Below are 12688 nucleotides of genomic sequence, written 5' to 3' on the forward strand. Positions count from 1 at the left end.
GGAAAAGCAAAAGCTCTTACAGAAACTCCCAGAAGATGTTTGCCTGAGTCTCATGAGGTCACATCCTTAACTGCCATCCTTAGCTGCAGGGAAATCTGGATAAACAAGTTTAGCTTTCCTATACTCTGAAATGGAGGCAGCAAGGGCAGTGGGGGCTGAAATGCCTGTTGGGTTAGCCAACAAACAGTACTGGCCACAACCAAGTAGAGGGAAATCAAAGAAGACTACACTGGGCAGGCAAAGGCAGTCTCACCTCACAGTAGAGGAGAAGAAAATGATTAATATTCTTGAGCCCACTGTATGCCAGGTTTTGTGCTAGGCAGCATACCTACATGCATACATGCCACAGTTGAAAGCTAAGCTCTGAGCAGTCTTCTGGATGCGGTTCAATTGGGAACCTGGACTTGAATCCGGGTCTGTCTGACTTGAAAGCCTATTCATGCTGCCTCTAGAAAAAGCTGAGCACTGGTTTGGGGTGTGCCTCATGGAATCTCAGCACGTTCATTTGAGTTGCCACACCTTCAATTACCTGTAGACAAAGTAGGAATCTGAAGCAATTATTTTATGGGCCCCAAAAGGTTTTTTTAAGTGAATTCTCAGGTCCTTACAGTGTGATGATAGTTAAAAAAAGAACTAGCCTGGGAGGCAGGAGACCAAGCTCTGATTAAAACTTGGTGCTGAGTTGCTCTGTGATCTTGGGTAAGTCATTTTTTTCTCATCTGGGAAATGAAAGGTTGGACTAGATGATCTACAAAAGGTCTAACAGCCCTAAGACACTTAGGTTTTGCTCCTTTCTCTCATGCATCTTTCATGTGTTCATTATTTCAACAAGTATTTATTAAGTGCCTACTATGTGCCAGGCACTGTTCTGGTACTGTGGACCAGTCAACAAAGCAAAGATCCCTGCCCTTGTGGACTTCATGTTCTAGTGTGTATGTGTGTTGGGGACAGGGACACAAACAATGAACAAAAAACGTAATAAATTTGTGACAAGTCAGTTACACAGTTGTCAGAAGATGACCAGTTGTCTGGGGAACAAAAGTGGGAAAGGGGAAGGGATCTGGCAGTGCTGGGAGAGACGTTCGGTGGTCCTCACTGAGAACACAGCATCTGAGCAAAGACTTTATGGAGGGGAGGGAGTCAGCCGGCTCATAATTGGGCTCGGTCCCTCAGGCAGAGTGAGTACCAGGAGTTTGCCTGAGTTTCCTGAGCATTTTCTTCCCCTTTCTGAGGACTGGCCTGGAGCCTTTCTCATCCCAGTTCCATCATTTCCTTTCAGCTGTGTTGACTTTCAAACCAGCTCAAGCTTCCTAGACTTAAAGGCCATTTAAATTTGACTTTGCCATGGCAAGTAGGTCCATAGAGCCTGGCCACCACCTTCATAATTTGCACCTCGGTTCACACTGCAGAAACACTCGGTTCCTCGAGATGTTGGGAAGGTGGTGGGAGAACTACCAAGGCCTGGAGTCTTATCAAAACAGCCCAACCCACCAGTTCCAGACTGTTCTTGCTGCATTTCCTGTTGAATGCTTCCTGCACACTAGTGACTCAGGGTTTTCATCATGTTCCCCAATGATCGTCTGTGTCAGTCAACCATAACGTTCCAGGTACAAGAGAGCTGTGTGGTCATCTTTACCAGTTACTGCTCCTGAGCCAGCCTGTGATGGGTGGCCTGGGCTTTCCCCATTAGCTGCAGAAGGAACCGCAGTGAGCAAGGCCAGCAGCCTGCGGGAAGACTCAGCCATTTGCTGGGCTGTGCCGACTGTGTGTGTGTGTGTGTGTGTGTGTGTGTGTGTGTGTGTTCAGTGACAACTTTGAATACACTTGAAATGGAAGAAAGAGAAAGGACAACAGTTGACTCCTTGAGTTGCGTTCTATTCAGAGAAGTTACTTAGAATCTGTGGGCAGTGGTTTTGTACAGGTGCATTGTTATCCCCATTTGGACTGAGAACCTTTATGAACTGTAATATTTATGTGGACAGGTTGATGGCTTGTGAATTAAAGAATCCCCCCTTGGTCCTAGTGTGGGGTTAGCGTGTGCCCCAGCTGCCTGCTCTAAGGTAGATCGCACTTTAGGCAAGAGTCTAGACCCCATAGAAAGCCCCCTCTAGGTTGTATGGGCCTCGGTCCAAATACTGAACAAGGCTGGGTATCGCCCACTGGATATTGAGAAGTTTGGTCCTAGGGAATGGCTCAGGGTGGACTTCATAGTACTCTTCCAGTTACATATCCTTTCTGTGTGGGCTTGACATTTGTTTGATGGGAATAGCAAGGGAACTGAACTTTGATCTCTGAAATCTGAGTGAGGTTATCGGTGAGAGTTTGAAATTAGGTACGAAATGCAGGATACATTTAAAATGAAAGGAGGGTGAAAGTCTTCCTCAGGACTGTGGGCCATTGAACTGAATTTTACATGTGTTTTCTTATGGTTTTCCCATCTTTTGATTTGTTTCCCTCCTATGCACTATTTAGAAACTACTGAGCCATGGACACAGAGTAGGGGAGAAGCATAGTGCTAGAGATGGAGATTGCACAGGTTGAGGTGGAGACATTAGCCTAGAAAATTCTGATAAGAGCATAAAAGTCAGTCTGAGAATAAGAAAGATGATAAGGGTATAGGATTTCTATTTTACATATTTGTCTACTTACAAGATAAAAGATATTGTTTATTCATTCAACAAATATATCAAACACCTACTACTACTGTGGCCGGCTCTATTCGAAGCACTGAGATACAGCAGTAAACACCACCATCCAAAAGCTTCCCTGTCCGCATCTTGCTTGGTTAAATGATATGAAATTGCTGTTTCTGTAGGTTAAAAACAATTGATTATAAATACAATATGATCTAGCATTTACTCTATGATCCAGCCATTCCACTCCTAGGTTTTTACTCAAAAGAAATAAGAGCATACATCCAAACAAAGACTTGTACATGAGTATTTGTAGCAGATTTATTTTTAATAGCCTTGACTGGAAGCAGCCCAAATGTCCATCAACAAGTGAATGGATAAACAAATTGTAGTATATCCATACAATGGAACACTACTGGCAGTAAAAGGACTGAAGTACTGATACACGCGGCAACATGGATGGACCTTAAATACATTGTGCTAAGTGAAAGAAACCAGAGGATTTCATTTTATACAAAACTTCAGAAGATGCAAACTAATCCATAGTAACAGAAAGCAGATCAATGGTTGCCTTGGAACAGGAACTGGGGTTGGGGACAGGAAGGGCAGGAGGGAGAGACTGCAAAGGGGCAGGTGGGACCTTTTGGGGTGATGGATGTGTTTGCTGTCTTGATTGTGGTGATGGTTTCACAGGTGTATACACACATCAAACCCTTTCAAATAGTACACTTTGAATATGCACAGTTAATTACATGACAATTATACCTCAATGAAGGTGTTAAAAACAGTTGAACAGCAGCAATTTCATATGTTTCAATCAATAGACAAATGTTAGAGATAAGTTAATGTTTGAAACCTTATATTTATTTTTCATACCTGGATTGAAAACTCACCATGTGTCAGGCACCGTGAAAGTTATTGTCAATGGAAAGCGAATGAGCTGTTCCTGCTTTTAAGCTTAGCGGGCAAAATCAGTTTGTAAAGAGACAGCTGGACAGCTTTCCCACAGGCAGTTCTGAAGCAATTACCAGATTTAACCAAGTTATCCTCTGTTGACTGCATTTACGCATGTGTCTGTGCCTTCCTTCTTTTTCAGAGTGACTTGTGGTCTTTGGGAATCACCGCCATCGAGATGGCAGAAGGTGCTCCCCGTAAGTACCTTCCTCTGGGTGAAATCTGTTACTGGTCTGCCCTGCAGGTACTGACGCTTCCTTGCCAGGAGCTGCAGTAGCTTTATTTCTGCTACACCAAGCCCTGCATGGACTCAAGCTGGCATATTGAGAAAGCAGAGTCATCTTAAATCAACCAGGAATCCATTCATTTCAGAGGGGTGTGAGGATCTTGTGTTTATGAGGGGAAACAAGAAAGCAAAGGGAAGCAAACTTTGAGAGTCTAATCTATTTACAGATCTGGTGTGTGGTTTATTCTTGAACTACTCTTCGCCTGTAGTAAAACTGCGACCAAGCCACAGAGGCTGTAAACGCCAACATAACAAAAATTCACAGCCGATTTTCAGTGCATGGGTTATATGAACACTGGCACTCCATTTCTCTCACTCCTATTAAAATACCGCTGTTTAGAGTTTTAGATTTCCCTGCTTATTGGAGGCAGAGTGGCCAGGGTTCTGCCTATCTGGAGAACCTCTCCAGTTCCTGGAGATCTTGAGCACAGACCCCACAGAGAATCTCCCCAGCCCCATGGTCACCACGAGCATGCACCTCAGAGACTCCACGCAGGAAGTGCAACTGACCAGGGGCAGCTGCTGCCATGACACCGAGGCTGCACCTCCTGAGGGCCACTCCGCACCAGTGACCGAGCGTGGCAGGGATATAAGGCAGACCCTTTCCTGGAAGACAGGGATTCCTTAGAAGGCAGCTTTCACTCCTTAGTTTCCCTCCTTGGTTTTCTTAGAGTGTGGGACAGCCTAGCACACCCCACCTACTTTTTCTCCCTCCCAGCACACTTCATAACAATCTGACAACTCTCCCAGCCTTCCCTCGCTCCCTCTCTGTTCAGACAAAAATTTCCCCCAGTAATATTCTCTCATGTTTAATACCACCTTGGTGTCTGCTTTCCAGAGGACCCGGACCAAAGCAGGCCCCCTGTTTGTATGACGGGTCATTGTGCTCATATGACTTTTTACCCTCAAGTTATCATAGTTTTCTTATTTCTCATTCCAGAGTTGGTAGAATTCATCTGTAGCATGACTGGAGTGTTTATTGACAAAATCCCCTCATCCACAATGCTAATAGGCATTTATGAATCAGAAAAATAATATTGGCAGTCTTGAAACCATATCATCATTCTTAATGAGTAGCAGAGAGGGCTAAAAATAAATTTCCACCCACCGAATCCTTTAGCTTTGGGGGAGAATATGTTCTTATTCTAGGCACAAAGGAAAAGATACTCCCAGATGAAAAGTAAACTAGTGAAATATTCTGATTAAGATAAGAATGTATGAGTGTTTTCACTAAATGTCATCTTCACAATTTGAGCTATTTTTATCTCTTCTGCCAGACTTCCTTTGCCTTAATCCTCTGGTCTTCCTGGGGCCATTGAACAATACAAAACCCCAAAAAAACCCATCATGAAAAGCCATTCAGAGTGTTTGGAAATACAGATAGAAAGGTGTTCTGGTCTAGTGCTTTATACTCCAAAAATCCATGAAGGTAACATTGCATTTCCAGCATCTAAGAAATAGACAGTGGATTATCAAATATCTTTTATTTTATTATTTGGGATTTTACTAATTAAAAATAACTTACTATCTCCATTGTAGCTGTTATCTTGATGTTGTTTACTTGGAGTCTTAGATGGTTATTTATAGTAAAGCAAAGGTTGTTGAGCCTTTAACTTGTTGTCCTTAAAAATGAAGTGAAAAGTAGACATGTTAACAATCTCTAATTGAAATGTGTTGGATTATATGAGACTCCTATAATCAGCTCATTTAACTGCTCACCAGACGGAAGCTTTATGATCTTCTGACGCCACTCACTGGTCATGCCTGGACTCAGGGAGCCATTTGGCAGCATTAGCAGCACAGCTAGGACGGGCTTGGCCTGGGTTTGGCCTCCTAACCCGAGCTGGCCCTTGTTTTGGTCTCTTGCAGCTCTGTGTGACATGCACCCCATGAGAGCCCTCTTTCTCATCCCTCGGAACCCAGCGCCTCGGCTGAAGTCTAAGAAGTGGTGAGTTTGGTCTTCAGTGTTTTACAGGTCTAAGAGCAGGGTTTTCTGTGATTCTCTTTTGGATGAGCTCAAGTCCTTAGGTCCTGCTGACAAGATTAGACTAATATGTACTAAGACTTGGTGAGTGATTATAATGTTATTCATCTTAAAGGACATATTGAGGACCTACTATTTGCACAGTAAGTCCTCATCTTCACACCTTCAAGGTAAGGAGGTATTAGCTAAAATGGGTAGCAGAACCCAAGTAATAACATGGAAGCACTTTGATTTATTACTCCGAGTAATATCTTTCCTGGTAGCGCAGAACATCTCATCAGAAAGGGTGATAGTTTGGAGTCAGCCCATTAGATTGGATGACGTTCTTCTGTTCCTTAAGACATTAACTCCCTAAATGTGTATACACGCTCGGTAGTATGTGAGATGATTTTACTGCTCTGTGCATGAGCATTTATAATTTTTATCTTTGCTATTGCTTTCTCTTTATGGCAGGTGATACTGGCTTCTTATTTGGGGCAGTGATATAACTTTTCCATCTAATAAACTAATTCACATAAAAAGTGACTTAATTTAAAGAAAAATGCTAAGTTAATACTTGTATGGGTGGTGAAGTGTAGGGTAAAAATTGTGTTGGTAGTGTATGATTGACTAGAGTTTGGGAACAGAGTTCTACAGGTTAGGCCAGGAGCTGGACTTTTGACTATTTTGTGCACTTACATCAGGGTCTTTGTATCTTGTCATTCTGTGACAAAAATTCATTGCTCCTCCCCTTCCCCCTGTGGATATGGTATATCCTCCTTGGTACATTCTCAATTCTGATTCCCTTTGCCCTCGGCCCAATTCCTGGACCATTTATGACCTCCTACCCTTTTCTAGAGACATATTCTAGGCAGCTTGAGCCTGAAGGGACAAGACTCTTCTGCCCCTTTTCTTTTTCTTTTTTTTAAATAAATTTATTTATGTTTATTTTTGGCTGCGTTGGATCTTCATTGCTGTGTGTGGGCTTCCTCTAGTTGTGGCAAGTGGGGGCTACTCTTCGTTGCAGTGTGTGGGCTTCTCATTGCGGTGGCTTCTCTTGTTGTGGAGCACGGGCTCTAGGCACGCGGGCTTCAGTAGTTGTAGCATGCGGGCTCAGTAGTTGTGGTTCTCGGGCACTAGAGCACAGGCTCACTAGTTGTGGCACACAGGCTTAGTTGCTCCGCCGCATGTGGGATCCTCCCGGACCAGGGCTCGAACCTGTGTCCCCTGCATTGGCAGGTGGATTCCTAACCACTGCACCACCAGGGAAGCCCCTCTTCTGCCCCTTTTCATACCACTTCGTGATCAGGTCCTTGACCGAGGCCCTCATGTTTCTCATGCACCCACCCACAGTTTCACCCTCCACTATACGAGAGCAATCTTAATTAATACCATCATCCAGGAATGACATAGCGACCCTGGTCGAACAAGAGAAAGGCGTACTGCACAGAGGGAGGGAAAGGAAACAGCCAGAAGAGACGACAGCCTCGGAGTTAGTTGCCGAGGGCTGCACAGGAAGAGAGTGAGAGTTGCTATTGGTAACGAGGAGGCAGAGCATCCCTCCTCCCCTCTCCGGAGGGTCACTGTGGTGTGAGACAATCACTCTCTCCCCAGCAACAGCCTTCCATTGGGCACCACACAGCACGTGATCCACAGGCGCCCAGAGGCACTGCTTCCTCCCTTCTCTCTGGAACAGACTCCTGGGGAGGAGTTGGCTCGGTTCTGTTCCTTGGAAGTGTCAGTGGCACTGTGAAGCCCTCCGCTAGCTTTCTGCTTGTGTTTCATGCCAAGCCTCCCGGGAAGGGGGGTGGGAGGGCTGCTGAGTCCAGTGGGCTTCACCTGCCCTGTCCCCTCCCTTCCTCCTCTGCCTTCACTGCTGCTGGACAAAATGACCATCCACACGTCTGCTGTTTGCCTGGCACGGTGTGGCCACACACCTCGTTTCAGAAATATTTGTGTTGATTGCCAACTTTAAAAAATCTGGCGGTGGAGCAGTCCATGGAGATTTCTGACCTTTTTTGACGAAGGTGCAGCAATACTGTCCTGCCCAGTGGTTCCTGCTCCCTTTGAAGGTGAGAGCTTGTGCTTCTGCCCGTCACTGCCTCTCCCAACCCAGAAGCTGGTATCTGTTGGTCACCCCACTTGTCCTGTTTCCTTTTTACCCCTGGTCTGCACCGCCCTTTGTGTGACCCGTCTGGCCCCCAGAGAAGTGAGTGACTGGCCCGGGCACTACAGTTTCTGTTGACCTTGCTCCAAAAAGGGCAAACCCTGCACTGACCTTGTCTGAGAAATACAGACCTGGGGAGAAACACAGGCTAACTTCTCTGCTGTAAACCCTTGGCAATGAGAGCTCATTGTGATAATGCTGTAGGGAGCTGCATCCGTCCAGGAACAGTGAGGAAGGAGAGCAGGTCACCTTCATCTCACCAGCCTCCTTGCATGCCCTTGCCTGGCTTGGAAGGAAAGCCAGTTACAAGCAGGAGTCCCACACTGCCAGGCAGGGGATGGGAAAATGACTTGACTCTTGGAGAGCAAGTGGGAAAAACAAAAGCCCTGGTGATAATAGACTTTTTCACTCAGAACCCAGCCTTTATAAAGATGGCTGTGCAGCCTCGGGCCACAGGACACTTGGTGTGGCTCGAATTTCTCTGCCATAGAATTCCAGTGTTTAAGTGAAAATACTTAGGCACTTCAGAGTACTTGTCTTGAATGACCAGGTCCAAAGTGATTTCAAATAGAATCGGGTTTGAGAGGAAGTGAAATATTTCTGCCTGTTTTCCTTTTCCTTCTTTCTCTCCTCCCCCATCAAAAGAAACAAAACTCTAAAATGTTCTTTTATATCCAGCTCTTCTCTACTTCAATGAGTTATCAGATGAAGTACACTGTTCCTAGTGTGTATTCCAGCATATGACCAAAGGGGGCGCCATTGTGGCAGAGACGGCAGTGAACTCTTCATTATAAGCTGAGGGTCATTTCCAAGGAATGTGACTGAGTCTACAACATACAAGGCATATGTATGTTGTAGACTCAGCAACTTATATGTATGTATGTGTATTTAAGATATATATATAAATTTAAACTATATATGTAAAGTATATATTTAATCTTTTTTATATATTTTTTATTGAATGAAGGAGTCTTTAAATTCTGTAGTGCTTTACGATTTTCAAAAGTTTCACACACATGATTTCGTATAGTCCCATAATAACCCTTTTTATTCTTAACCACAGCCATGCCAGACAGATGCTCTGAGTCCTCATTTTATGAGTAAGAGTCTGAGGCTTAGGTAGGTTACGCTCCTTGCACTAGGCTGTACAGTCTTCGTTTGCCAAGTTTGTAACCCATAGTCTTTCTACTGTACCATTTGACCTCTTAAAAGTTCAAGGTTAAAGTGGTAGAGAAGGAGCTGTACTCGTCCCTAAGTGTGAGCACTTGTTCCTTGAGCCTTAACATTAGGGAAACAAAGACAGTCACACTGCTATTTTCCCCTTTTGTTATGGGAGGAAAGGAGCGCATCCCTGCAGCAGGAGCCGGGCCCTTCCTCCCCCATCAGTGTAGTGAGGAGAGGCCTCGGGCTAAGGAAGTCCTGTGGTCAGGGCTCCAGTCAATGTTCATGTGGCTCAGACCTTTGATTAGGCCTCCAGGGGGGTTACAACCTGAGTTGAATCAGAGGAGAAGGATACTCTCACCATCTGTCTCCATGTCAACAAATGACCAGTGCGGTGAGATTCCCATGTTCCCCTCCTGTCTCTACTCCTGCTCTGTGTGTAGTTGGATTCAACCCACATGGGTAACCATCCCCTTCAAAAGATTTCCTCTCCCTTCTCTTCCCACAGTGCTCACCCCGGCTCCCCTGCCCTCACACATATACTCCATGCCGTAGCTTCCCTCCAGGGGTCTCTGGAGAAGGATGGAAATGACTCTGTTCCTGAGAGAGATGGTCAGTCTTGTCCTTTTCACATGCCCTTTAAATGTGAAGATTCCACACAGGCAAAGCAGCACTCGGTTGAGCTCATCAGAAAAGTCCTAACTGCCTATCACTGGAAAGAGGTATAAGATTCCTGGTCCAAGCCACTCATGCTCCAGATGGAGACTGGAGGCCTGGTATGGTTAACTGGCTTATCCTGAGTCCCAGGTTCATGGCAGCCTGGAACCTCAGCCTTCTGCTTTTACTCCAGAGCTTACAACCATTTCTGTTATTTTATGAAACACCAGTTCTGATTCTTGCTGGGTTATCAAGCACTTCTGTTTTTGAAATGACAATGCTCTTGGGTGAGGAGGGGACTGTAAATAAAATAATGATAATAGAAAGGAAATACCAGAAAATACTTCAAATAGACTGAATTTACTACTAGTAGTGTGACTTTGGACTTTATTGAAATCAAAACAAAAGTTATTACACAAACTTTTAAAAAATTAACCGTTTTTTGCAGTCTCCTTAGAGATAATGATCCTGGTGACTTTTCCTGCTAATGCATCTAATCCTAGTATATGTAAAATAATTCCCTTAAGGAACTCTATACTATTTGCTTCAACCCAAGTGGGGAAAATCACCTTCAAATTTCTTCTCGTAGCCCTCAAGGCAGATCCTCCTGTTCTTGAAGCCTGGTAGTGGTCAGAGACGCTGGGACATTGTCATCATAGTAATAGTAATAATAATAACAATCATAGCAAACACACATACAGCATTTATGATGTAACAGGCCCGGTTTTAACTCATTTAATCATCACAACAGTCTTTTGAGATAAGTACTAACAGTATCCCCATTTGCAACCAGGGAAACTGAGGCACAGAAAAGTTAGGGGATCTGCCTAGAATCGCACAGTTAGTAAATGATGGAAACTGAAAGAGAGAAAAAGAGTAGTTCTGGGCAAGTGCAAATTTTAAAGATCAAATTGCATGTAGGGAGTCTGAAGATTACCAAAAACTTTTAGCCCAGCTCATGAAAACATTACAGTGATTAATGTCATAATCGTTCAGGCATTTTTAATTCCTCTAACACAGTTTAATACATAAACAGGAAAAATCTGGGAAGATAAAGTGTTCAGTGACACTGGTATTAGAAGAACTAGTATCTCAGACTGTAAGTACCAGCCACTAACATTTATATCTCGGTGCCAACCCTTGGGAAATTAGTACTACTAATCTTGAGCTTTTTTTTTTAAAGTGACAGAACTAAATTACCAGCAGCCAAGACTGAAACAATAAAGTTATAGAAATGTACTTTAAACCCATTCGGCCTCTCGGCAAAGCATCAGGTGATGCTTAATGTAGGTGAAGTTTTTTTTTTTTTTTTTGCGGTACGCGGGCCTCTCACTGTTGTGGCCTCTCTGGTTGCGGAGCATAGGCTCCGGGCGCGCAGGCTCAGTGGCCATGGCTCACGGGCCCAGCCGCTCCGCGTCATGTGGGATCTTCCCCGACCGGGGCACGAACCTGTGTCCCCTGCATCGGCAGGCGGACTCTCGACCACTGCGCCACCAGGGAAGCCCTAGGTGAAGTATTTTTACTTTTAATTAAACATGCAATTAAGCATATTGATTCTTTGGTCACACTAACTTAAATGGAGACAATGAATCTTTCTTTGAAGATTTGTTTTAAGTAGCATTATTTTCTCTTCACTGAGAACCATTTGCAGATGACATGGGATAGACTGCCAGCTTTGTAGTTCTACACGTCTTGGCCCATCCTTTGGGCCCCAAAATATTCTCTTGAATATCTCTTGAGGTTCCTTCTCACCAGGAGAGAGAATGGAAAAAAGACTCTGCTATAGCTGTTCCCATTAAACTCCCTGAACACTCTCTCATCCCGGAGATGTCTCTGACTTTTGTGAGGTGTCAGTAACGGGGAAGGGAATGTTCAGTCTATTGAGTCTGGATCTCTTTTTAAATTGGTTATGATTTCTTTTACTTATCATCCCCTAATGAATAGTTGCCCTCTATAAAGAACAAACTTTTTCTTCCAAGTTGCAAGCAGAAAAAAAAGAACTGCCATTTGCATTCCTCGTGAATATTTAATAGCTTTCTGTCTTCATTTGTTTTTGTTTTCACCTTGTTAATGCTGATTTTCTACCTAGAAGAGTACTGTGTGGAGTTTGTCTATTTCTTTATGCAGGTTAACCTTATTCTTTTCATTTTATTCCTTAGGACAGTCCATTATTTCATTATGGTTTTTTGTGTTTATTTGTTTATTTTTTTTGCAGAGTCCCTCCTTAGATGATATCACATTAGTGCCTCCACAGATTAATCCAATGGATAGAAAGAAAGTGTATGAAGTGATATCTTCTCTCTAAGCCTTCATCTCTGTCCCTCAAAGGACGCATTTGAAGCCACATTACAGCTCTCGTCCAGAATTCTCACCCGATAACCATCCACGCATTCATCTGTTTGTCAGACACGTAGTGTGCTCGTGATAGGAAGGTGACTCAGGCAGCTCCCAACTCTGGGGAGAATTTCCAGTGTCAGGGAGGCAGGGCTATGAGCTGAAGGACTTAAAGGGAGGTGCTTAGAATGTCCGTCCTACTGTTCTTATGTCTAGTCCTCAGTGTTTCCAATCCTGATTCATCCTGAGCTGACCTTCAGGTGACCTTTACTTCTATGTAAAATAATTTAAAAGCTTGAACATAGCCTGGAAATTTAAGGAGGAAAAAATACCAGTAGTTCAGTACTACTTTAAAAACATGGAGTAAGGTGAAAAACTGCTTTGACTGGGGCAGAAATGGAGAGTGGTACGTATAGCAGTGCCCTCTCCCATTTGAATCTTGAAGAACACACTCACCATTGTGTTCTGTGTGGTGAAGACACCTTTCAGGCCTGAAGGATATATATACAGGGCCCGCTGGGAAGTTTGGGGAA

At 44.0% G+C, this 12688-nt stretch overlaps 1 protein-coding gene across 8 annotated transcripts in view; it reads left to right on the top strand.

The window, feature by feature from the left end:
- The window catches only part of TNIK (TRAF2 and NCK interacting kinase), a gene marked incomplete at both ends in the record, with an annotated part of 410421 nt that overhangs the window by 294689 nt on the left and 103044 nt on the right, over positions 1-12688 (top strand). For all 8 annotated transcript variants that reach the window (XM_079704808.1, XM_079704809.1, XM_079704812.1 and 5 more), the window contains 2 exons: positions 3730-3784; positions 5743-5821. In XM_079704808.1, the coding sequence (XP_079560934.1) occupies positions 3730-3784; positions 5743-5821 (134 nt within the window). The remainder of the gene's footprint in view (positions 1-3729; positions 3785-5742; positions 5822-12688) is intronic.

This window comes from Hyperoodon ampullatus (genome assembly GCF_949752795.1).
Source record: "Hyperoodon ampullatus genome assembly, chromosome: 5".
NCBI classification, from domain to species: Eukaryota; Metazoa; Chordata; class Mammalia; order Artiodactyla; family Ziphiidae; genus Hyperoodon; species Hyperoodon ampullatus.